The 23,920-nt window shown below is 38.4% G+C and overlaps 1 protein-coding gene across 8 annotated transcripts in view; it reads right to left on the bottom strand.

The window, feature by feature from the left end:
- The window catches only part of AHI1 (Abelson helper integration site 1), a 139,959-nt gene that overhangs the window by 5,277 nt on the left and 110,762 nt on the right, over window positions 1-23,920 (bottom strand). For 4 of the 8 annotated variants that reach the window (XR_014795469.1, XR_014795471.1, XM_084889392.1 and 1 more), the window contains 2 exons: window positions 20,836-20,936; window positions 8,491-8,546 (listed from right to left, as the gene is read on the bottom strand). Coding sequence is in view for 4 of the 8 variants with exons in the window: in XM_084889392.1 (XP_084745518.1) it covers window positions 8,491-8,546; window positions 20,836-20,936 (157 nt within the window). In the remaining 4 variants the exon portion in view is untranslated. Of the gene's footprint in view, window positions 1-812; window positions 1,620-8,490; window positions 8,547-20,835; window positions 20,937-23,920 lie in introns of those variants that run through there. The other 4 variants (XR_014795470.1, XM_084889391.1, XM_084889390.1 and 1 more) reach the window with 4 other exon arrangements.

Below are 23,920 nucleotides of genomic sequence, written 5' to 3'. Positions count from 1 at the left end.
TTGAAGAAATAATGACATAAAACTTCCCCTACCTGGTGAAAGGAATAAACTTACAAGTCCAGGAAGCACAGAGAATCCCAAACAAAAGGAATCCAAAGAGGACCACACCAAGACATATCATAATTATAATGTCAAGAGCAAAAGACAAAGAGAGAATATTAAAGGCAGCAAAAGAAAAACAGTTAGTTACCTACAAGGGAGTACCCATAAGATTGTCAGCTGATTTTTCAACAGAAACTATGCAGGCCAGAAGGAAGTGGAAAGAAATATTCAAAGTGATGATTAGAAAGAAGTTACAACCAAGATTACTCTACCTAGGAAAGCTATTATTTAGAATTGAATGCCGGATAAAGAGCTTCACAGATAAGAAAAAGCTAAAGAAGTTCATCACCACCAAACCAGTATTATATGAAATGCTGAAGGGTATTATTTAAGAAAAGGAAGAAGAAGAAAAAGTAAAGATAAAAATTATGGACAACAAAGTGACAAATACATACCTATCAACAAGTGAATCTAAAAATCAAGTGAATAAAAAATCTGATGAACAGAATAAACTGGTGAATATAATAGAATCAGGGGCATAGGAAGGGAGTGGGCTGACAATTCTCAGGGGGAAAGGGGTGTGGGTGGTGCAGGAAGAGACTGGACAAAAATCATACACCTATTGATGAGGACAGTGTGGGGTGGGGGGTAAAGACAGAGGATGGGGTGGGAACCTAGTGGAGGTGAGCTATGGGGGGAAATAAGAGGAACAACTTTAATAATATGAACAATAAAGATTTATAAAAAAAAATTAAAAAATCATTTTTCTTGAAATATTAATGTTTATTGCATATACAAAATAATAATAATAATAATAACCTTGGACGTGGAGCCAGAAGATCAAGGCCTAGTTTAGGTGCTTTTCAGCTGTGACTCAGGCCATGATTTCTTTACAGGTAGAAAGAATAGGCTATGGGAAAATTTCTGAAATTACTTTTATTTTAAAACAAATAATCAAATAGTACATATCAAATAGGTTGGCCATGCAAACACATTTTGTCCCACTTGATTCTCTCAGTGGAAAAAATGCCCCCCATCTTGTTTCACATTCTAATCCTGTATTTCCTTAGGTCCTCTGGGACTTCCCTCTTTTCATAAAACTTCAATGTCTCCTCTCAAGGAACTCTTTCCCATTTGTAAATATTCTTCTCATTCTCCTTTCTATGAAGACCTTCTCTATCTCCTGAGCTTTCTACTAGTTACTGCCGTGCATTTCCTTTCCTTTGAAGTCAGCTTCTTGGAGAAACAATCTATTCTGACAGTTTTGGTCTTTCCCTTTGGGCTGGAGACAATCTGATTCATGCTTCCAGGACTCTCCATCAAACCATCCTCTTGAAAGTCACAATTGCTGCTTCTCAGTTATCAATCCTGAAGGGCACTTTTCAGTCCTGATTTAACCTCTCTTCTCTTTGGCATTTGTCACTGTTGACCATATTCTTCCAACATCTTCTCCTATCGACTCATAGCACAACTTTCTCCTAGTTTTCCTCTTACCTCTACTAGGGTGACTTTTCAGCCGGTTTGCTCATTCTTCCTCACCTGCATATCCACGGCTCCGTTCCTTGTCTACTTGAGAACTACAGGAGGGAAAGATCAGCAATAGGGTGCCAGTAAGAATGCTGCTAGCTCTTATCTAAGACAGTGGCAATGGAAATGGGAAGGAAAATCAGTGGGAGGCCCTGAAAACATTTGACGGACTATACGAGTGATTGTATGGGGTGGGGGCGGGGGGCAGAGGAGTGGGGAGGTGAGAGACAGGGAGTTGCTCAAAATAATGCAGACATAAAACTTTAACTGGTTGGGCTCTTTCTTTCTTTCTTTCTTTCTTTTTTTTTTAATTGATTTTTTTACAGAGAGGAAGGGAGAGAGATAGAGAGCTGGAAGTGTCGAGAGAGAAACATCGACCAGCTGCCTCTTGCACACCCCCTATCGGGGATGTGCCGGCAACCAATGTACATGCCCTTGACCGGAATCGAACCTGGGACCCTTCAGTCTGCAGACCTGTGCTCTACCACTGAGCCAAACCGGTTTCGGCTGGTTGGGCTCTTTCTTAACCATGACTGGGCCTTTCAGGAGGTAATTAAGTGTAAATTAGGTCATAAGGGTGGGGCTCTAATCTATAGGACTGGTGTCCTTACAAGAAGAGGAAGAGATGCCAGAAATCTTTCCCTTCGCACCTGCACCAAGGAAAGGTCACATGGGGACACAACGAGAAGGTGGCCACCTGTGACCCTGCTGGGATCTTGAAGTTACAGCCTCCAGAAGTGTGAAAACATAAATTTCTGTTGTTGAAGCCATCCAGGCTGTGGTATTGCCATGGCGGTGTGAGAACACTAATGTGGAGATGTATTGGTAAGTAAAATGAAGTCAGATGACTGAGAAGGAAAAGGTCAGAAATTATAAAGATGAAAGAATGAATAAAGTGTATTTAAGAAAAGAGTAGACTGATGACTGAGAAAGGCTGAAAATGAGTATGACACCAGGTTAGTGTTCTAACAGCTCTGAAAAAAGGAATGCTCATTTACAATCTTAATCAGTCTGAAGTCCACCCTTTCGGCCTATCTCCGGGGAACCTATGCTGTAACATTAAAGTAAACTCAAATCTGTGCAGGCCACAATGTAAGGTGATTGAAAGAAGCTACAGACAACACAACAGCTCTGTGACAGACTGGAGGTGGGCGACCAGCCCCGGGAGCAGTCACTGTCTCAGCTTCAGCTGGCGGATGTCACGGAAGAATACACAGTGTGGATTATTTTCAAAAGAAGTCAGAAGTCTGCACTTATGCAGACTCTTTATACTTGGACAACTAATGAAATGACACACATGCACAGTGGACCCAACCAAAGATACCAGGAAAGAAAACTTGAAAATACATAAAACACTCAGACCTTTGATTGCAGCTAACAAAGTAACAGGAACCAGATTTACCTCTTGCCTAGAACAACCAAAAAAACTGGACAAAACATATGAACCAACAATTTTCAAGACACTAAATCAGAGGCAACAAAGAATAGCGTTCCCCAAGATATGGAAAATAAAGGAGATGAGCCCTAAAATGGCCCAATTTATCACATTTATCACACGTTTCCAGGCTATGGCACCGGGAGATGAAACCTGCATGGAGCCTGGTGACAACATGAGTAAGAGCTGACAGTCTGGGAAAACTAAAATGGGCAGAGTTCATGAATGCCAGAGGACACAGGCTCCTGGTGAGCAAACCTGAAGACCCGCAGAGCACTGATGAGCGCATGTATCTAGAAAATTCAGAAGCAGGGCCTGTGCCCGCCAGCTGGCTTGGAGAGTCTCACCACTCAGAGGGCACTGGGAGAGGGATCGTGTCAGTAGTGAGGAATAAGCAGCCCTACACTAACCAAGGTTCCAGTCCCACCCTAAAGGCAAAGCCTGAAAGAATTACACAGTTTTCAAGCAGCTTAACAACATTCCAGACAGAGCTCCAGAATATTTCCGGGAATACAAAAATATCTAGCAGCCAGTGATAAAAATTTCAGTGTGTGGCATCCAACACAAATTTACCAGGAGTGGGGGGCAAAAAATAGAAAAATATAACCCATAATAATAAAACACACACAAACACACACACACACACACACACACGGAACTAAGACATGTCACAGACGTGAGAATTATCAAAGATATTACCACAGTTGTAATTGTATTCCACCTGCTCTAAAGGTAAAGTAGAAACATGGAAGATATATAGAAGACCCAAACTGAATTTTTAGAAACGAAAGTTAAAATGTCTGAGATGAAAAATATTCTGAATTAGGGGCAGAGTAGATATTGCAAGGAAAAGATTAAACAACTTGGAAGACATAGCAATAGAAACAATCCAAGATGAAACACAGACAGAAAGGAATTTAAAAAAATAAACAAACCATTAATGAGCTGTGGGACATCTTTTTTTTAATATGCTTTTATTGATTTTTAATTTTTTTTGAGAGAAAGAGAAACATCAATTGGCTGCTTTCTGCATGCCCCCAACTGGGTACCAAGCCCATAACCCAGGCATGTGCCCTGACCAGGAATAGAACCAACAACCTCTTGGCATATGGATGACACTCAACCAACTGAGACACACTGGAAACATGGGACACCTTCAAATGGCGTAACATACATGTAATTGGAATCTTCAAAGAAGAGAAGAAAAATAATTGGGCACAGAAAAAAGAAAAAGGCAGAAGAAAAAGTGGTCCCAAATGTTCCAAACTTAATGAAAACTATAAACTTACAGAACCAAGCTCAACTAACCCCTAGCACAAGAAATATGAAGAAAATCACAGCTAAGCACATTATAATTAAAGTGCCCAAAACTAGTGATAAAGAGAAATCTTAAACATAGCCAAAATGGGGAAAAACATGCTATGCAGAGGACCACAGGTAAGCATAACCGCCTATTTCTTGCTGGTAACTTTCCAGTAACAAACAAACAAATAGCAAATCTTTCAACACAGAACTTATACCAAATGAAAACAGCTTTCAAAAAGAAAGGTGAAATAGACCTTCGTAGACATGCAAAGAGTAAAGGTATTCATTTTTTGCTAGCCAACACTACAAGATACGTTAAAGGGAATTTTTTTAGGCAGAAGAAAAAAAGATAGATGGAAATGTGAATCTACACAAAAGAATGAAAAACATTGGAATTGTAACAAAATGGGCGTATATGTAAGACTTTTAATATTTTTTATCTCTTCAAAAGATGGCAGTTTAATAAAAAAGAAAAACAATAGTGCAATGAGTGACTTATATATAGAAATAAAATATATGAATACAGCAATATACACATATACATATCTTACTTAATAATAGACAAACATGTAAACTGACTGTATCTCTGCTATGCCCACAGCCAATCAGAGTGAGTATGAAAATTATAAGGCCAAAGATGGTGGCCGCCCAGCTCGGAGTGGTCAGGCAGGGCAGAACACCTGCTATGAGAGGGAGGGTGGGGGACAAAAGGATCTACAGGAGCAGAGTGCCACAGTGAAGACAAGACTGCAGATTCCGGAGTCTACAGCGAAGACAAAGATGGCAGACTCCAGGTGGAGTCTGCAGTGAAGCAGCGAAGATAAAGACAGCAGACTCCAGCCAGAGTCTGCAGCGAAGATAAAGATGGCAGACTCTAGCCTGAATCTGCAGCAAAGACAAAGGCAGACTCTGGCAGGAGCGAGGCCTGGGTCCTGGGTGCCAGAGGAAAACCAGTGCTGGAAGCCAAGGGAAGGAAGGCCTATTGCATGAATCTCTTCGTGCAACGGGCCTCTAGTTGCCATGTATAAAGAACTATGGGAAATTCGAGGAAACTGTCTCACCAAAGAGAGAATATCAATAAACAGAATTTACATAAGAAAGAACATCAAATCTATATAAACTCTCCAAAAAAAACTGAAGGGATGGGAATTATTCCCAATTCATTCCATATGGCAAGTTTAGCCTGCTACCAAAACCAGACTAAAACATAACAAGGAAAAAAAAACCTACTCCTCATGAACAAAATGCAAAAAAATTTTAAATAATATTTTAGAAATCAAGCCAACTTATGCTAAGAATGAAAGTTGGTTTACTATTTAAATATCTATGTAATTTACCACATTAAAATATTAAAAAACTCATATGGGTATCTTAACATGCATAAAAGCATTTGACAAAAATCCAACATCCATTCCTGATACAAACTCTTGGAAAACTAGAAAATGGAGGAACTACCGGAAAGGGCATTTATGGAAAAAAAAAAAAAAAAAAAAAAAGCAAAAAAAAAAAAAAAAAGCTCTATAATAATTAATGGTAATAAAAAAGAGACTGGATGCTTTCCCCCTTATTTTCCATAAGGTCAGGAAGAAGAATGTCTACTCTCATGGACTCAGTTATGTTAAAGAAATAGAGATGACTCTTTGGTGCATACTGGGCTATAAATAGTATTCACTAGCCTATGGTTTTCAAGTCATGAGAAAAGTATCTTAATTCCTCCTTATTCTAAGAAACTGTGAGTACTGGGAAAGCCCAAAGGCTCTAGATGAACTGGAGCATTTAGACATATCTGAACTTCTCATGAAAACTTAGTTTCAGAAGCTCCTCAAACACTCTAGTTCGAAAGGAGAAGGCAAGCTGCTCTGACAGCCTTGAGAAGCTGGGATGTTTGTGAGATTTTTTTGAACTTGAATCTGGAGAATATGGCAAGGATCTCTGTATCACTTGGAAACAGGTATCCAATGTAGTCAGAGTGACTACAGTCTTTCATTCACATATTAGATAAAAAAATTTAAAAACCTGTTCAAGCACACCAATAGTATTGTTCCCATGATGTATTAAATGTGGTCATTTTTTGTTGTTGTTGAAATAAAGTTTGTCCTTATTGTTCCTGTTTTGTTTTGTGGTTTGTTTTTTTTTAAAAGATTTTTTTTATTGAGTTTTAGAAAGAGAGAAAGAGAGAGAGAGAGAGAAACATCACGTGAGAGCAAAACATCAATTGGCTACCTAGTGCACACCCCTTTTGGGGGATCAAGCCCGAAAACTGGGCATGTGCCCTGATGGGGAAATGAACCCAAAACCTTTCGGTGCAGGGGATGACACTCAACCAACTGAGCCATACTGGCCAGGGCCAGTATATTTTTTCATATGTATAATCTCTCATTGAGTATAATCTCCTTAGGGCCAGTGACTGTATTATCAACTATTATGTACAATTTCAATTATGCAGAGACTGGCACTGAAAACATATCTGGCAGATAAAACAAAAACAAAACCAGAAAGACCTGGGATGTGTTTGGACAGATAAGAGAGAAAGCCTGGAGAGAAACGCAGATGAGGAAATGCAGAAGAGGAAAGAGAGGGCCTATGATCAAGATCTCAGATCTTGTTTCCCCTCATGGAAAAGAGGATTCAGAATACTGGTCTGCATCTCTCCCAGGGCAGTAGGAAGACTCAGATGTGATAATGTCAGTGACTGTGCTCTGAAGCGATACAAGCAATATATAGTGAATAGATTTTCTCTGTCAAAAAGAAAGATTTTAAACTTGCAGCAAAATGGTATGTTACCAAGGAGCCTGACAATACTGAATATAGTTTCACACACACACACTTGGGAATCAGGAGACATAGGTCTTGGTCCAAGGCTGACAAATGTGCCCTGTGCAATATGCACAAGACCTTTCCTATTAGTTTTCTTGATTAAAAATAGGGGATACAGAAAGAATTTCTAAGGCATCTTCTAGGTCATGATTCGGTGACTCTTTTAAATGCCGTTTAAAACTCATGCTTATTTCTTGTCTGTAGACTGAGATACTATCTTGTAAAATAATGCATGCTTTCATTTGATAATTCCTGTAAATCAGACTGTAATCTGAATCAGAATTTTTGAGCCGGAAGACATTATTTTTCAAAACGCCAAAGTGTTTAACAGGGTTAACTTGAAAAGTATTTCCCTGAAAGAAGTGCAGCAGGGATTACCTGTGTGCATGTGTGTAAGCATGCACTCATGTGTTATGGGGGTGATGGAAGGGCACGACAGATAGCTAATTTGTTCTAGGCATGTATGAGGAATGTGATAGTTTGCTAATAATGTATGAGTACAAAGTTTGGGCTTGAAATTAGGTACAAAATAATCTGCAATGACAAAAATTGAGAAATATTTGGGGAATGTTTTGATATGATTTTTTTTTAATTTAAAAGAGAGATTTTCTATTTATGTATTAAGTAATTCAGCAAGTAGTAAATAAAAATACAAAACTTCCTAGAGATCTTTTAAAATAAATACCTCAGAAAAGACTGCTCAAATACATTAGACATTTGTAGAAAATGTACAATGCTAGTGTTCTAGGTACTACCTTTTTTTCTTTAATGCCTAAAAATAGACATTTCATTTTTTTAAACCACATAACCTATTTGTTTTCAGTTAATGGCATTTCAAAAGTTACTTAAACTAAGATAAATGGCGAAATGGGTCCACAGAAAGAAAACTTTAGTGTGATATTTTAACTTAATTTTATTTCTTACTACTTTTCATACACTTCCTCAATGTCCAACCATTATTCTCCTCAAAGCAGCTAAGCTCTTTTATTTTTAATTAATTATTTTTTTTTTTTGTTAATCCTCACCCGAGGATATTTTTTCATTGATTCTTAGAGAGAGTGGAAGAGAGACGTCAATGTGAAAGAGACACATCGATTGGTTGCCTCCTGCACACACCCCGACACGGGTGGTGACTGAGACTGCAACCAGGTATGAGCCTTTGGACCCATGACCCTTCAGTCCATAGGCCAATGCTCCATCCACTGAGATAAACAAGCCAGGGCAACAGCTAAACAAACTTTTAAAAATCAATGATCTGAAACAACAAGAGTGTGATGTTTTGAAAAGGAAAATGAGAAATTGTCCATAATAAAAAACAAGAACTATTTATCACTGTAAATTATTTAGGAAGAGAAGTTGCTTACTGTGTCATAGATTCTGAGCCCCATCTGAAATCCTGAGACTTGTCCTTGTTGACTGACTGTTGTAAAAGAAGAAGAAAACAAACAATAAGTCAAAAATTAGAGAATCAGTTAATATTCACATGCTGAAAAGCCAACAAATTACTGAAGGAGGAGAGAGCATGCCAGGTTCTGAACACAACTAAACCTACAGTTCTCTTAAGCGCTCTGTAAGGAAAGCCAGCTTACAGGTGTGTGGCAAACGGAGTCCTACAGCATCAGCCTAAATCCTAACTAATAAAAGAGTAATATGCAAATTAACCATCATTCCAAACACAAGATGGCTGCTCCCATGTGGTCAAAAATGGTTGGCCCCATGTGAACACAAGATGGCCGCCACAAGATGGCCTGCAAGGGAGAGCAGTTATGGGCAGTTCGTGGAGACCAGGCCAGCAAGGGAGGACAGTTGGGGGGACCCAGGCTTGCAGGGGAAGGCAGTTGGGGGAAACCAGGTCTGCAGGGGAAGACAGTTGGGGGTTGGGGGGTAATCAGGCCTGCAGAGGAGGGCAGTTGTGGGTGATCAGATAAGCAGGGAGGGTAGTTAGGGGTGAGGAGGCTGGCAGAGGAGGGCAGTTGGGTGAGACCAGGGCAGCAAGAGAGGGCAGTTGGTGGGGACCAACCTGGCAGAAGACAGTTGGGGGTGGGGAGGAAACGGACCCAGGCCTGCAGGGAAGGTTGTTGGGGGAAGAGGACCAGGCCTGCAGGGGAGGGTAAGCAGTTAGGGGGGACCAGGCCTTCAGGTGAGGGCAGTTGGGAGGGACCAGGCCTGAAGGGGAGGGCAGTTGTGGGTTAGCAAGCCAGCAGGGAGGGCAGTTAGGGGTGACTGGGCAGCTGGGGGAGACAGGCCAATAGGGGAGGACAGCTGGGGGGGGGCAGGCCTGCAGGGGAGGACAGTTGTGGGGGGACCCAGGCCTGCAGGGGAGGGCAGTTGGGGGAGCAGGCCTGCAGGGGAGGGCAATTGGGGGCGACCAGGCCAACAGGGGAGGGCAGTTAGGGGCAATCAGGCCAGCTGGGGAGCAGTTTGGCATCGATCAGGCTGGCAGGTAAGTGGTTAGGGGATGATCAAGGTGGCAGGCAGAAGCGGTTAGGAACAATCAGGCAGAGGCAGGCAAGCAGTTGGGAGCCAGCAGTCCTGGATTGTGAGAGAGATGTCCAACTGCCCAATGGTCAGACATCCCTCAAGGGATCCCAGATTGAAGAGGGTACAGGCTGGGCTGAGGGACACCCTCCTCCCCATGCACGGATTTCATGCACCAGGTCTCTAATTAATCCAATAATACTATATGATTTGCTACTTTAATTCATTGTATCTTGACTTTGTAATCTCTTCAGTATATTCTGTATTTTCACAGTCTACTCACTTAACTATATGCAAAATATTGAATCAGACTTCTTTGAATTTTCTAATAAAGGGGTTCCAAGTATCCTTTATTAATGACACCACTGTGAGAAAAACAAATACAGAACTGCTCTCAGTGGAGCCAAATTATACTCTGAGTGTTAGATGGTTCTTCAAGAATATGAGCATTAATTCCTACTGCAAGTATACTGTGAGAAAAGGGTGTTTGCTGTAAGACAGTTTTTTATAAGTCAACCCAATGTTGCCATAAAATAGATTGCAAATGTTTTCTATAGAAAATTCTATTTATGAAAAGGGTCCATTTAAAATTCACATAAAAATGTAAATTGTTATTCTGTTCATATTTTGAATTACATACAAATTAAATCTATACTAATAAAAGCCTAGATGGCAACTCACTCTCACGTCATCACAAGATGGCCACCCTCATGTTGTCACAAGATGGCTGCCACAAGATAGCCACCACAAGATGGCTGGCAGGAGAGGGCAGTTGGGGGCAATTGGGCTGGCAGGAGAGGCTAGGAGGGGGCAATTGGGCCAGCAGGGGGCAGTTAGGTGTCAATCAGGCCAGCAGGGAGTGGTTAGGGGGTGATCAGGCTGGCAGGCAGAAGCAGTTAGGGGAAATCAGGCAGGCAGGCAGGTGAGCGGTTAGGAGCCAGCAGTTCCAGATTGTGAGAGGGATATCTGCCTGCCGGTTTAGGCCCCATCCCTCCGGCAGTCAGACATCCCTCAATGGGTCCCACATTGGAGTGTGCAGGCTGGGCTGAGGGACAACCACCCAGTGCACAAATTTCTACCATTTGTAAAATGTTTTACATGCTGTCATTTTTATATATAACTAATGACAGAACTACTAAAACACATAGTTTTCAAATCTCTCCTGAGTCCCATAGAAGCCTTTAAGAGATCTGCAATTGGCTGCTGTACATATACTCAAACATCAACTATCTCCAAAGTGAAGTTCTTATTTTCTTATACATAGAAATTGGAAACATAGAATTCTTCTTTTCCTGCATGTGGATTTAATTACCAAATCTTACGTTCTCAATGTTCGGCTTGGATTACTACAATAGCCCTTCCTGTTCTTACTTCTTCCAGTACTGCTTTTTTTCCTAGTCTTTTTCCTAGAGTTTCTAGAATGAACTTTTGAAAGAACCAATTTGTTGTCATCTTCCATGCTTTACATCAGTGGTTCCCAACCTTATTTTGGCCATGTCCCACATAAACATCTCTAAAATCTTGGTGTCCCCTCCCATGACATATAAACCTTATTATTCAAAAGTGAACTTCTATTCATGTGGAGCAGTGTTTCCCAAACTTCTCTCATGATGAGAATCACCTGGTGGAGTTGTTAAAACACAGATTCCTGAATCCCAACAAAGAAGTGCTAAACTAGAATTTTTGAGAACATATAGGTAAAATTGCATACCTAACTTAGTGCTCTGTATATAACATCTGTCTTAGAGAAGTAGTTAAGTATACAATTTTACCTATATGTTCCCAAAAATTCTAGTTTAGCACTTCTTAGTTGGGATTCAGGAATCTGTATTTTAACAACTCCACCAGGTGATTCTCATCATGAGAGAAGTTTGGGAAACACTGATGTGGAGGAAGCCTAAAAGGCCATTAACTTGGTCTAAACAAGCTTCCAAAGAACAAGACATCCATGAAAGAGAAAAACAAAAGAACAAAAGGACAAAGTACTGAGGAAGAAACCACTAAGAAATTGTTAAAAAATAATAATAATAATAATATAAAGTGATATGAAAAATAGCAAATAAAATTTCAAAACATATAATAGAGAACTGAAATGCATAAATATGCCACAATATGTATTGATATCCTGTATATAAGTCTCCTAGGACCATAAGAAATACAAAAAAATCACTGTTAATCATTCATTCTTGAATAGATCTCCTTAAAAATCAAATTGCCTCCCCTGTGCGGTATGTGTCCCATGACAGGTACCACTGCTTTACATCTTTTGTTGTCTCCCTACTGACCTTTAGGATAAAACCCAGCTCTTAAACATGCCGAACAAGAACCTTCCCGATTCTTACTTGTTGAGGTTCAATTCTGTTTTTAATTTTGCATCCTAAACTTCGGCCATGATGGAATATCTGTGATGGCCCAAGTGTATAATCCCTTCGAATATATCTGCTCAGTTTGCCTCAAAGTCACTTTCTTCTACAAAGCTCAATTTAGAGATGAACTTCTCTGGAAAGCCTTTGCTGATTTCATTATGCTCAGGTCAGGGACCATTTCTATGTGTCTCCCTAGCATTTAATATAGAACTCTATAAAATATTTCTATTATACTGTAAACCTTCCTGATGTTTGACTATCTGCCTGTTATTTTAAGAGAGAATTACAGAAATACAGAGAAGGCAGGCATGAGAAGCTGAGGCAATTAATGTTGAATATCTTCTCTTTAAGAAAGCATGGAGACAAAATCAAGTTGGAGTAAGAGCTTAAGAGCTTGAGAAAGGTGGACATTATTTTGACCAGCCAGGCACTGTAAGGAATGGAATAGGGCGTTGGTCAGGAAGAACAACGAATGGTGAAGACCACGGACCTCATTAAGGTTGGAATCAGAAATATGACACAGATAACCAATACAATTATGTGACTTTCTTCAGCAATGATAAAATTACATAGTAGAAGTGAGAAAAATGGATAACTGGTTTACCATCAGACCTGGGAACTGGTAAGACAGGTGTGCAAAGTCACACATACCAAGCACAATGTATTCATCTGGCATCAAACAGATAAATAATTGCTTCCATGCATTTATTTCCTGGTGGTCTAAATGACCTGGTTTGAGGAGAGTGAAAACTGATTGCAGATAATCAAGAAGGTAAGAAACATCAGAATATTCCCCCCCCCTTTTTTTTTTTTTTTAAAAAAAAGAATGTTTTTATTGATTTTAGAAAGAGAAGAAAGGAGAGGGGGAGAGAGAGAAATATTGATTGGCAGCCTCCCACACACCCCTTACTAGGAATTGAGCCCACAACCTTGGCATATGCAATGAACAGGAATTGAACTGGTGACCTCTTAGCGCATGGGATGATTTTCAACCAACTTAGCCACACTAGGTAGACCCTCCACTCACCCGCGCCCCCCCTCCGCCCCCCACTTTTTGAATTCCTGCACACTGAAGAATCATTTGGATCACCCAACTTATCTTTTTTTTTTTTTTTTTTTTTAATATATTTCATTGATTTTTTCCACAGAGGAAGAGAGAGGGATAGAGAGTTAGAAACATTGATGAGAATCATCGATCAGCTGCCTCTTGCACACCTGCTACTTGGATGTGCCCACAACCAAGGTACATGCCCTTGACCGGAATCGAACCTGGGACATTTCAGTCCTCAGGCCGATGCTCTATCCACTGAGCCAAACCGGTTTCGGCCAACTTATCTTTTAGACAGAACTATTCCCTAGAGATGGGAGATTAGGGAAGGAACCTGGAGACACTGGAGGAGACCTGGCAGTTTTATGAAGTCCATTGTCACCCTCTGTGCATTGCTGAACATCTGCCTGTGTGCAACTCCATCACAGAGGTCAGGTCTGACCTCAGTACAGCTGCTGCTATTGGTTAACCCAATCCTTTATTCAGTAAACATTTATTTATACCTGCTTTGCACCTGATCCTGGTAATTCAATTTTGAACAAAACAGCACCTGTCCTCAAGGAACTTTTAGCCCTTCTACTTCTATCCAAAAAGAAAGAAAGGAAGAAAAGAAAAAAGTCATATGCATGAGCCATGCGAGGAGAAGCATTAAGTGATGCTTTTCCTTTTGACCTAATTTCCTTTACCTAATGTTTTCCTTCTTCAATCTTCATTATACTTACAGTCTGTCAGCAGTCCAATCTAAATGATTCCTTATTCATCATCATCTCAGTATGTGTACATGTGTGTCTGTCTGTCTGTCTATCTATCCATCCATCCATCCATCCATCCATTTATCTATCTATCCATCCATCCATCTACCTACCTATTTATATTAGCTTAAACAAAATTGTTTGGCCATGTGGCTTTTAAATTTGTTCTTCAGTTGCCTTCTTTAACAGGTTCATATCTAAGCACAAACCATTTTATTTTATAATATTTATAAAGTACAAATTTAGCAGCCATAACAGACTAAGTAATTACACATGGTATTTGTGGTAATTACAAAAGTCGCAATAAAAAAACCCTTAATCCAGCCAGTGAGTTTTAGGATGGAGTAATACATAGGGTTCCTGGTTTCGGAGGAATGCTTTCCCACAGTTATCCTGGGAATGATTCTGCTTCCAGGTCAGCGACTCTGAAGCTGGCAGGGCAGGGCAGAGAGCATGTTTCACAAAGGAGATGCCAACCTTTGGAGATACAGTCTACATCTCTTCTCTGTGTAAGGAGAGATGCTGCTTAAGAGTACCCACAGTAATGGGAAGCAGAAACAGGGGTAAAAGGAAAGACTCAAGTACAACAAAGCTCAGTAAAAGAGAGATAACAGCAAATCTGTTGTACTATGTTGAATGAGGTCTTTTATGGTATGTGTGGATAACAGAGACACTTAAGTAAAAAAGGTTCATCCTTTTTAAGTCAAGTTAAGGAGAATGACTTTAACACTAGAGGCCATTATGACACTCTCATTGTGACTGCTAATAACAAGAACATTAGCATACAGTTCATTTTCAATGCCTATGGAAAGAGTAGCATACAGTTAATTTACCAAGCAAAGGAAATAAATGGTAGTCAAGAGCTATTTAATTAAGAGACATTTTTAATATAAACTCATGTTGAGCCTCACACAGCTGGCTGGATACATCTCTATGTGAATCTGCTGTTTTAAAGGAGAGCAGTCTATAGCTGCAATACAAACACTTACATATTTGCCAGTAATGGAAAACATGAAAGCAAAAGTTCATGAACAGGATCTTAAAATAAAGAAAATTTTTATTTAAGGAAAAACACATATCCACACACAATATTAGATACTTTAAAAAAATAAAATAGAACAGTTCTCAATGGTGTGTGTGTGTGTGTGTGTGTGTGTGTGTGTGTGTGTGTGTGTATGAGAGAGAGATTTTGAAAATTTGGCAATGTTTGAGAACTCTTTTCAGTATTATAACTGGAGGGCGTTAGTGTTTCTGGCACCTAGTGGGTAGAGGCAGAGAGAGATGCTGCTAAACATCCTACAATGCACATTCCCCCCATCAAAGAATTATCTAGCCCCAAATGCCAACAGTGCCAAGGTTGAGAAACCCTGGAGGGCTTGATGAAACACGAGGACAGCAGATTAGGGTGTCCCAGAACTTCTGAAAAAAGGTCATGCTGATTGCAGAGTCAGAAGACAGGGTGACTAATAAGCATCAATTCTGCCACTATCTAAAAGGACAATTTACAACTAGGAATGATTGGTTAAAAGCTCTCCCAATAACATCTTTCGCATTTTAGATCTGTGATAGATGGTGAGAGGAATTTACTCATATTTAGGTTAACCTTTGAAAATGTAATCATGAAGAGCAAACACTGTATCATTTTATAAAACAACCCTACAGTCACTGTCAGAAAAGTAGTAGTGGGCCAAGTAGAACATTGTTTTGATGCAGCACATTACTTTTTATTTATTTTTTTTTGGACACTCATTATTCAAAGAATAAAATCTATACTTGGCTTCTCAGAAGAAATGTCCTACAAATATTTTTCAGTGGTTTATTGGAACAATTATGAACTCTTTATTGAGAATTTATATTATTCTCTAAACTGAATTTTCATGGAAGGTCTGTATAAGAAAACTAGAGGCTGGGCTCAGAGCCTCAAATCAGCCGAAAAATCAGTGGGTTTCTAAAGTTGAAAACAATTCCTCCCTTTTATTTTGTAAAAATATTAAGTAACGTAAGTTAGAAAGACATCAAGGAAATTATACATACATAGTTTTGGGATGGAGGCTGAAGAGGTATTCTCTCACAGTCCATTTATTTCAGAACCACTGGCAGTTATCTTGCACCTACCCCAGGTTAGGTAAATTGAAAAGACAAGCAGCCTGGGAGGGGGGTCATTCAGTCTGTTGAGGGTAATGGGGTCCTGAAAACTTGGAGGGGAATCGCCCAAAGGAAACTGGAGGAAGATACAAAGCAGGGGCAGAAATATACATACCAAATACAACGGCCGAGGCAAAGGTATAAAGAGAATAAGTAGCAGAATTGGTCCCCAGACCTTTAAGAAAGTCAAGACCTAATGAGTTCCTTTCAGGGTAAGAGAGATTGTGAAGGCTTTTAAAGTCCCTTTGAGTAACATGGCCAGTGAGGCTCAATAATTGAGCATCAACTCATGAACCAGGAGGTCACGGTTCGATTCCCCATCAGGCACATGCCTGAGTTGTGGGCTTGATCCTCAGGAGGAGGTGTGTATGAGGCAGCTGACTGATGTTGATGGTTCTCTCTCATTGATGTTTCTATTTCTCTCCCTCTCTCTGAAATCAATATATATTTTTAAAAGTTCCTCTGTGTAGAGCAGTTAGAGACTATACTGTTGGGATCTATGGTGCGAGGTGACACACTGGTTTTGCTGTCACATCACTGGTGTCCCACACACTTTGTGGGACAAATATTTTTCAAATGTAAATGACATTTTTTGAAATCAATATTTTTTTCTCAAAATATATATGTTATTGAAACAAATTATGGGGGAAAAGAAATACATATTAGTGTTGTCTATACTGAGACTCTTTATGGGATACAAATAAGTTTTACTTATAAGATTTTGACGTTGTTCTCTTTGGATCAAGAAAAAAACATTCAATTATTCCTGAAATTTAAAAGCAAATCCAAGCATAAATTAATTTTATCTATTTAATATATCAAATAATTGAATTTTCTCTGATAAAATTACTAAACTAAAAAAGATATAAATTAGTATAGGAAGGAGACAATGCTAATTATGATTGCATTTTCAATGGTTCAGTGTATATTAACTAACTTCTAGGTATTTGGAAAATCTATTTTGCCATATCAAAAATAACCACTGTCTACTATAAATTTGTTGTTGGATTTAACACAGTAATAAAATCATATTATTCCTCTGGTTAAAAATAATTTAGGTGAACTCCTGGTATAAGGAACAGGAGATGGAAAAACATTTTTTTTCTATATGAAGTTATTTTTTAAAATAGTGAAATATAGCACAATTAATCCAGGCTTTAATAAACTGTCTACTTTTGAGATGAAGAGGGCAAATGAAAATTAGATATTTTGTGAACACACACATGCTTACTGTTTTTCTGAGAGGTTGACAGAATTGCCAATGTAAAATTTTTTGTGCATGTATGTTTGGCTGGAAGCAAAACCACCATTGTTATCTGATCCTTTTGGATTCTCTCTTCTTGTTCTATACTAGACAAAAAAACAGCTGGCCCTTAATAAGTGGAATATGCACACTGGTTTATGAACCAGCTATTTTTTGAATTGACCCCAGCCTGTTCTCACTGACTACATGCTAAATAAAAAACTAAAAATAATTAAAACTCTTACCACAGGAAGAGATGAGTTTTAATGGATATTTTTATAATTGTCTTAGAATAGCTAAACTAATGACTTATTCATTTAGTGAATTTTCAGATAGCATAAGCAAAAATATCATAGCAATTTCTCCACATTCACATATATAATCTAACATTCTTGTGCATAATTATTACTATATGTGTGGTATTTAAAAAAACACGACTTGGTTTTGTCAATGTTTAAACATTTATAGAAGATAGAGGGTAATTTTCTACTTGGATTAAAAAAAAAATGTTTTTATTGATTTTAGAGAAAGAGGAAGGGAGGAGAGAGAAACATCAATCGGCTGCCTCCTGCTTGTCCCTACCAGGATCAAGCCAGAAACTGGGGCAACCTAGGCATGTGCCTTGACCAGAAACTGAACTGGTAACCTCTCAAGGCATGGGATCTCACTCGATCAACTGAGCCACATTGCCAGGGCTGGGTTTTGTTTTTATAACAATAAAAAGAGGAAACAAAGCATTTTCAGAAATTAAAAAAAATACCTGGGCATTTTAGGAATAAAAAAAAGAAAAAAAAATTGGCCATTTTAGTAATTAAAACTGTTAAACAAACAGAATTGTCTGTGGTAATAAGAAAAGATAGCCAAAATATATTATGAACAAAAATCATCAGAATATTAAGTATGATTCTAGTTTCATCAAAACACAGACATGAATTAAGACATGTTTATTTACATGTGCAGAGAACATTTTAAACAAGAACTGCAAAGTATAGTGGACATGAATATTAGGACAGAGTTTTATTTTTTATTTACAGTATTCTTTATTGGTTGAATTTTTAAAACTACGAACATATATTACTTTAATAGAATGACCTAAAATAATTACATTTAAAAAAAGAAATTTAACAACTTTCCTCCCCAAATATATGAATGATATAGGTATAGCAAATCATATAGGGTAGTAAAAAATAAAATAATCTAAAAAAAGTCCTCAAAAAACCAACAAAAACCCCCTCAAAAGCTATCCTCCCAGATAGCACAAATATTCTTCCTCCTATTAGATCCAAATTTACAGCACAGTGTGATGAAAATGTTCTGGAAGGAACTTGAGGACAAGTCTTCTACTCTCCTGTCCCTGTGGTATAGACAGTTACTGATTTGTTTGGGGATTCTCTAGCCTACGGTGAAGAATCACTAACTCAAACCTGGCCCTGCTCCCTGCAGAGGGAGAGCGAATGCTTCCATCACCCACTAACATTTCAATGAACCAGATGAAATGCTGCAAGGGACCTGGCACATTTAGCAACAGAACAGGTGTGTTCCACTTGGAAGGACTTAATAAGATCCAGCAGCTGCCAAGCTATTAAAAGGTATAATTTTACTTCTCATTCTGTAGTTTGAACAGAAATCATTTAAAAAGAAAGAAAACAATTCAGGAGGTTTCTTTCCTTTTTTTTCTTAAAAGATATAAAGACTAAAATTCTAAAGACTTCCACATGAAGAAGGGTACAATTAAACAAACATAATACAGGGATGTGAAAAATCAATATTACACAGACGTGGCTAGCTGTCCAGGTGACAGCTGTCGGTGACTTGGTGGTGGAGGGAACAGGCTGGCCTGAGAACATGGGGCCGAGCTCCTAATTAGGAGCAGTGTTTGGAACGTCCCTCTTACAACCCTCTTGGATCTCGATCTCCTCGTCTATAAAATGAAGGGAGTTGACTAAAATCACTGGGGATGATCTTTAGGTTCCTTCTATGTCACCAATTTTCTAATTCTATGAACTTAGGACCCTCCTCCACTTTAGTCACTTTTCAGAGACAACTTTTTCAAGTTCTTTTTTAAAAAACATATCTTGCATAGGATAATAAAAATAAAACTTACATATGAAATTAAACATCTGATAGAATTTGTGGTAGGTTTATAAGGCAGGATCTTGATAAAATCAAACCATATATATTCTGATAAAGAAAATAAACTGAAGACATGTAACTGTGCCAAGTGCTGAGGAAGCCCAGTTACACATTTCTCAAGGGCTGGCTGTTTGCGTCATCACTCACAGCCTACCTGAGGCATTCTGAATACCTGGGGCATTACCGGTTCTCAGGGACTTCTTTTCACAGAAGTGTACATCATTCTTTATACTTTTCCCCACAGGGAAGTAAAACATTATCAAACTCTACAAGTGGTAAATTCCTCACAGGAAAAATATATGTAGGAGTCTATTATAATGCATGGATTCAGACAAAGCAGACCAAATCAACACAAGAATTATGTCCTCCTCTCCATTTGGCCATATACTCCACAAAATAATTACACTTTATCACACCTTACTCAAGCTGTTTCCTCTGCTAAAATACTTTTTCTAAGATCATCTACAAAGCACATACTTTTTCATCCGATAAGCCTCAGCTCAAGCATGGCCTCCTCAGGGAACTCTTACTGGATCTCCTAACGTAGATTTTGATGGTTTCTTGCTGTGTGCATTCTCAATACACTATGCACATATCTTCACTATAGTTCCTACCATGGTTTGTTGAACTTGTGTCTCACCCACCAGCCTCAAAGGCAAGTGCTTTGTCTACTCAATCTTGTTTCATTGAGGACTAATGCTCAGCATGGAAATACTAGTAAGCATTCAATAAATATAGGCTGAATGACTGATGATACATGATAGGTTCCATTGTTAAAAAACTCTATACACTACTACTTCATTTTATTAAGGAGTGAAGTTATTCCATTTAAGGCAAAAGCTAATGTCACAGAATAAAATAAGTTCAATAAGTAATATATGTGATATGGCACATTGCTTAATTGCTTATTAAACTTTGCACCAAAGTATTATTAATATCAGAAGAATACTGACTGAGGGATCTGAAGGCCCAGACTAAAAAAACATGACACTCAAAATAAATAAATAAATAAATAAATAAATAAATAAATAAATAAGTAAATAAATAAATAAATAAATAAATATATTTCTCTGGCAGATAATATATCCATGTTCATTTTAATTTGGAAATATTTTAAATTTCTAGCAAGTAAAAGGAATGCTCCAGGAAGATAGGCCATCTTTATTCTGTTGGGCCCCAATGACCGTTAGCACACATGTGTACCTCTCAGGTGGGGCTAATAACACTGTCAGTATCATCATTACAGAAACAAGTATAGGATGGAAATAGCATCACACTTGAGGTCACAAGTTCTACTCTAGATCCTTATCCCATTACTTGGACTGTGACTTAAGGTCTACTTTAACCTCTGAGCCTCCTCAGTTTGCTTATTTGGAAAATGGCTACAGTAATATTTGCCTTACATTATTTCATAACATTGGTGTCAATTTTACAAGAAATAATAATGTAAACAATGATATAAGCATGAAAAATAAAGTAATATTTTATCCAGAGAGAGTGAAAATCAAAGTACATATGCCATACATTTTCTTGAAAACATTTACCTTTTGAGAAGATAAAGAAGGTTTTTCCATTTTGGTGTTTTCTTTGGTGGTTAAAGGAGGGGATCGTTCCTTAATCTCTGGAGGCAGTTCTCGGTACAGTGCTGGAATTGAAAAAGAAATTCAAGTAATCAAATTGAGAAGCACTATTTCATGGGGAGAAAACAACAGTGGGGGCAGATAGAAAACCAATGAATTTGGTATAAAAATAAGCTACCTGAGACTTACTGTTAAGGTGATTTGAAATCTTACACATTAATTATCAAAAGAACTTATAATTGCAAAGTTGTGATCAGTAGGATTTCAGAAATGTAGAAGGTGTCATTTCCCTTATTGTATCGCCATGCAGATGTTTATTTCATTTTATCTTTTTTTAAAAAAAAATATATTTTATTGATTTTGTACAGAGAGGAAGGGAGAGAGATAGAGAGTTGGAAACATCGATGAGAGAGAGTCATCAATCAGCTGCCTCTTGCACACCCCCTACTGGGGATATGCCCGCAACCAAGGTACATGCCCTTGACCGGAATCGAACCCGGGACCTTTCAGTCCCCAAGCCGACGCTCTATCCATTGAGCCAAACTGGTTTCGGCTATTTCATTTTATCTTAATATACATTAATCAGGAACCTGCTATATGTATATTATATGCTAGGTACTGATGGAAATACCAAGATGATCAAAACAGTCTTTGTTCTCAAGGAACATACAATCTGGTCACAGATATAAGTTCACAAGGAACTGTAATATAAAATAGAATGTAACATTACTTAAGAGAGAGAGAATAATAAAGACAAACTCTGATATGGGGATGGTAGATGCTTAATGACAGAAACAGTAAGTGTGTCAGATTTTGAAGAATGGGTAGGATTTTGTCAGGTAAAGGTGTAGAAAAAAGGATAATTTGAGAAGATGGTATGAAATAGATAAGCATGGGGCAAGGACTATACACAATACTGAATCTATTCAGAATGCTGAATCTGAGGTTCTTATAATGTAAAACTAGAAGCCCAGTAAACGAATTTCATACATAAAGGGGGAGGGTTGTCCCTCAGCTCAGTTTGCACCCTGCACAATCCGTGACCAATGGCTCCTAACCACTCAACTGCCTGATTGCCCCTAACCACTTCTGCCTGCTAGCCTGATTGCCCCCTAACCACTCCCCTGCTGGCTTGATTGCCCCCAACTGCCCTCCCCTGCTGCCACCTGCCTCCTCCACTGGGACTGGCCTCCTCTGCACCATGAGGAGCTGTGGGACCCCCAGGCCTCACCACGCAGAGTGGCCACCAGGCCCCGCCTCCACTGGGTGCATGGCCATCTTTGTGGCGGCCATCTGGTGACATCACACTCAAGGGCATGAAGACCACCTAGGCTTTTATTAATATAGATTATAATTTACATAATCTAGTTAGTCTACACACAGTGTAGAATCTAAAAGGGCTAAAAAGAAAATCTATCTTGGTTAAATGACTTGATCATCTTTGAATCGAGAGAAACTGTTTAAATACACCTAATCAAAATTCTAAGATTATGAGATGTATTAACTGGCTTTGTATATGGGTTGATTTCATTATTGTTTTTTTTTTTTTTAATTCTTATTGGAAATGATGTGATTAAGGAAAGCTGATCATGCTTTTCTTCTAGTCACTTAAGACACAAAGGGAAGAAGTCTATAATAATGGGATATCAATGTCTTCTATTGTAGTTCTTTAGTAGACCTGGCTCTCAATTGAACAGTTGGTATAGATTCTATTCAGATATGTACTTCCTTAGATCATTTGCTTTGTATATTCAGCTTTGGATAAAGATAAAGGACTTCTACTATTTTTAGAGTGAAATATGCTGTTGACAGTAATTTTTTCTCTAATGTTAAAACAGCAGACAATATTTTCTTAAATTCGGGTAAAAAGTAGGATAAAAGGAGAAAAAAAAGTCCCCAATGAAGTGAGAATTCAATTACATTCTCAGGCATCTTAGGGTTTATTCTGTTTGTTCTGGCATTTACAAGACTTTTCTCAAAAGCAATAACTAATGCCAAAATAAAATATCAATTATTTTGAGATATAATAAGGAATTATGACAGTTGAAGAATAGTCACTACATGAGACCATTAATTTCTGTACATATCCACTAATCATTACAGTATACTTCAGAAGTCTCACTTGGAATATTATGGAAGAAAATTTTATTGGATTTTTAACCCACTGTAATCAAATATCTATAATCTCTCCAGATTTGGAAGCCTAAGAGGTTATTTCTGAAAACTAATTAGATTAAAAAGTTAAAGCACCTAATGCCATCCTGCTTGGAAATACATAATCTTTTTACATTGTCAAGTGTAAAACAATTATGCTTTCATTTGTATCTGGATTAACAATGAATGGTAATATGTAGTTGAAATGATGGATAAACTCCAGAATGACTTTGATTGTGTAGGTAGCTCTTCATTTAAAGGCAGAAGCTGAATTCCAGGTATTGACCATGTGGGAAGGGGGTGGGGGGGAGAAACCAGGATATTTGGGGCAATCTGGAAGTTAGAAGTGCAGATTTTTTGGGAGATGACTGGGTATTAACTTGTCCTAAATTCTCTTCTACATTGCCTGATGTTTTTTTTCTCCATTATGCATCTTCTTTTAAACATAAAACTATACCTGCAATAGCGTTTCAGAGCTATAAGTCATTTACTGCTCAAGGAAAAAGAATTAAAACAATGGCACAAAGGAACTACAGAATTTTGTTATGTGAGAGAGAAGTGGGTGATTTTTGAGACATTTGGAACTTTTGAGGGGAGGAGTTTGCTGAAAGCAGCAGATAAGCTGAGGAAGGAAGCTGCAATGAGACTGGGAGCCCTTTCGAGACTGGGCAGGGGGACCCTGGGTGCAGACAAGGTGGTAGAAAGTGCCAAAGAGAAAATATTTTATCTGAACTTAAGCCAGGGCCCAGTAATCAGGGAAGGAAATTCTTCCTATGCCATTTCTTTTGCTCTCAAAAATTCAGAACTTAGTTTAGGAATCAATAGTACTTTTGCTCAGCCATTGTTTGGGTTAAATGGGGTTTCACAGACTAACCTAAAAAACAACTATTATCTA

This window comes from Pipistrellus hanaki, assembly GCF_964339955.1.
Source record: "Pipistrellus hanaki genome assembly, chromosome: 7".
Taxonomy (NCBI): Eukaryota; Metazoa; Chordata; class Mammalia; order Chiroptera; family Vespertilionidae; genus Pipistrellus; species Pipistrellus hanaki.
Note: the sequence above shows the minus strand (reverse complement) of the source record. Positions and strands in the feature narration are given on the sequence as shown.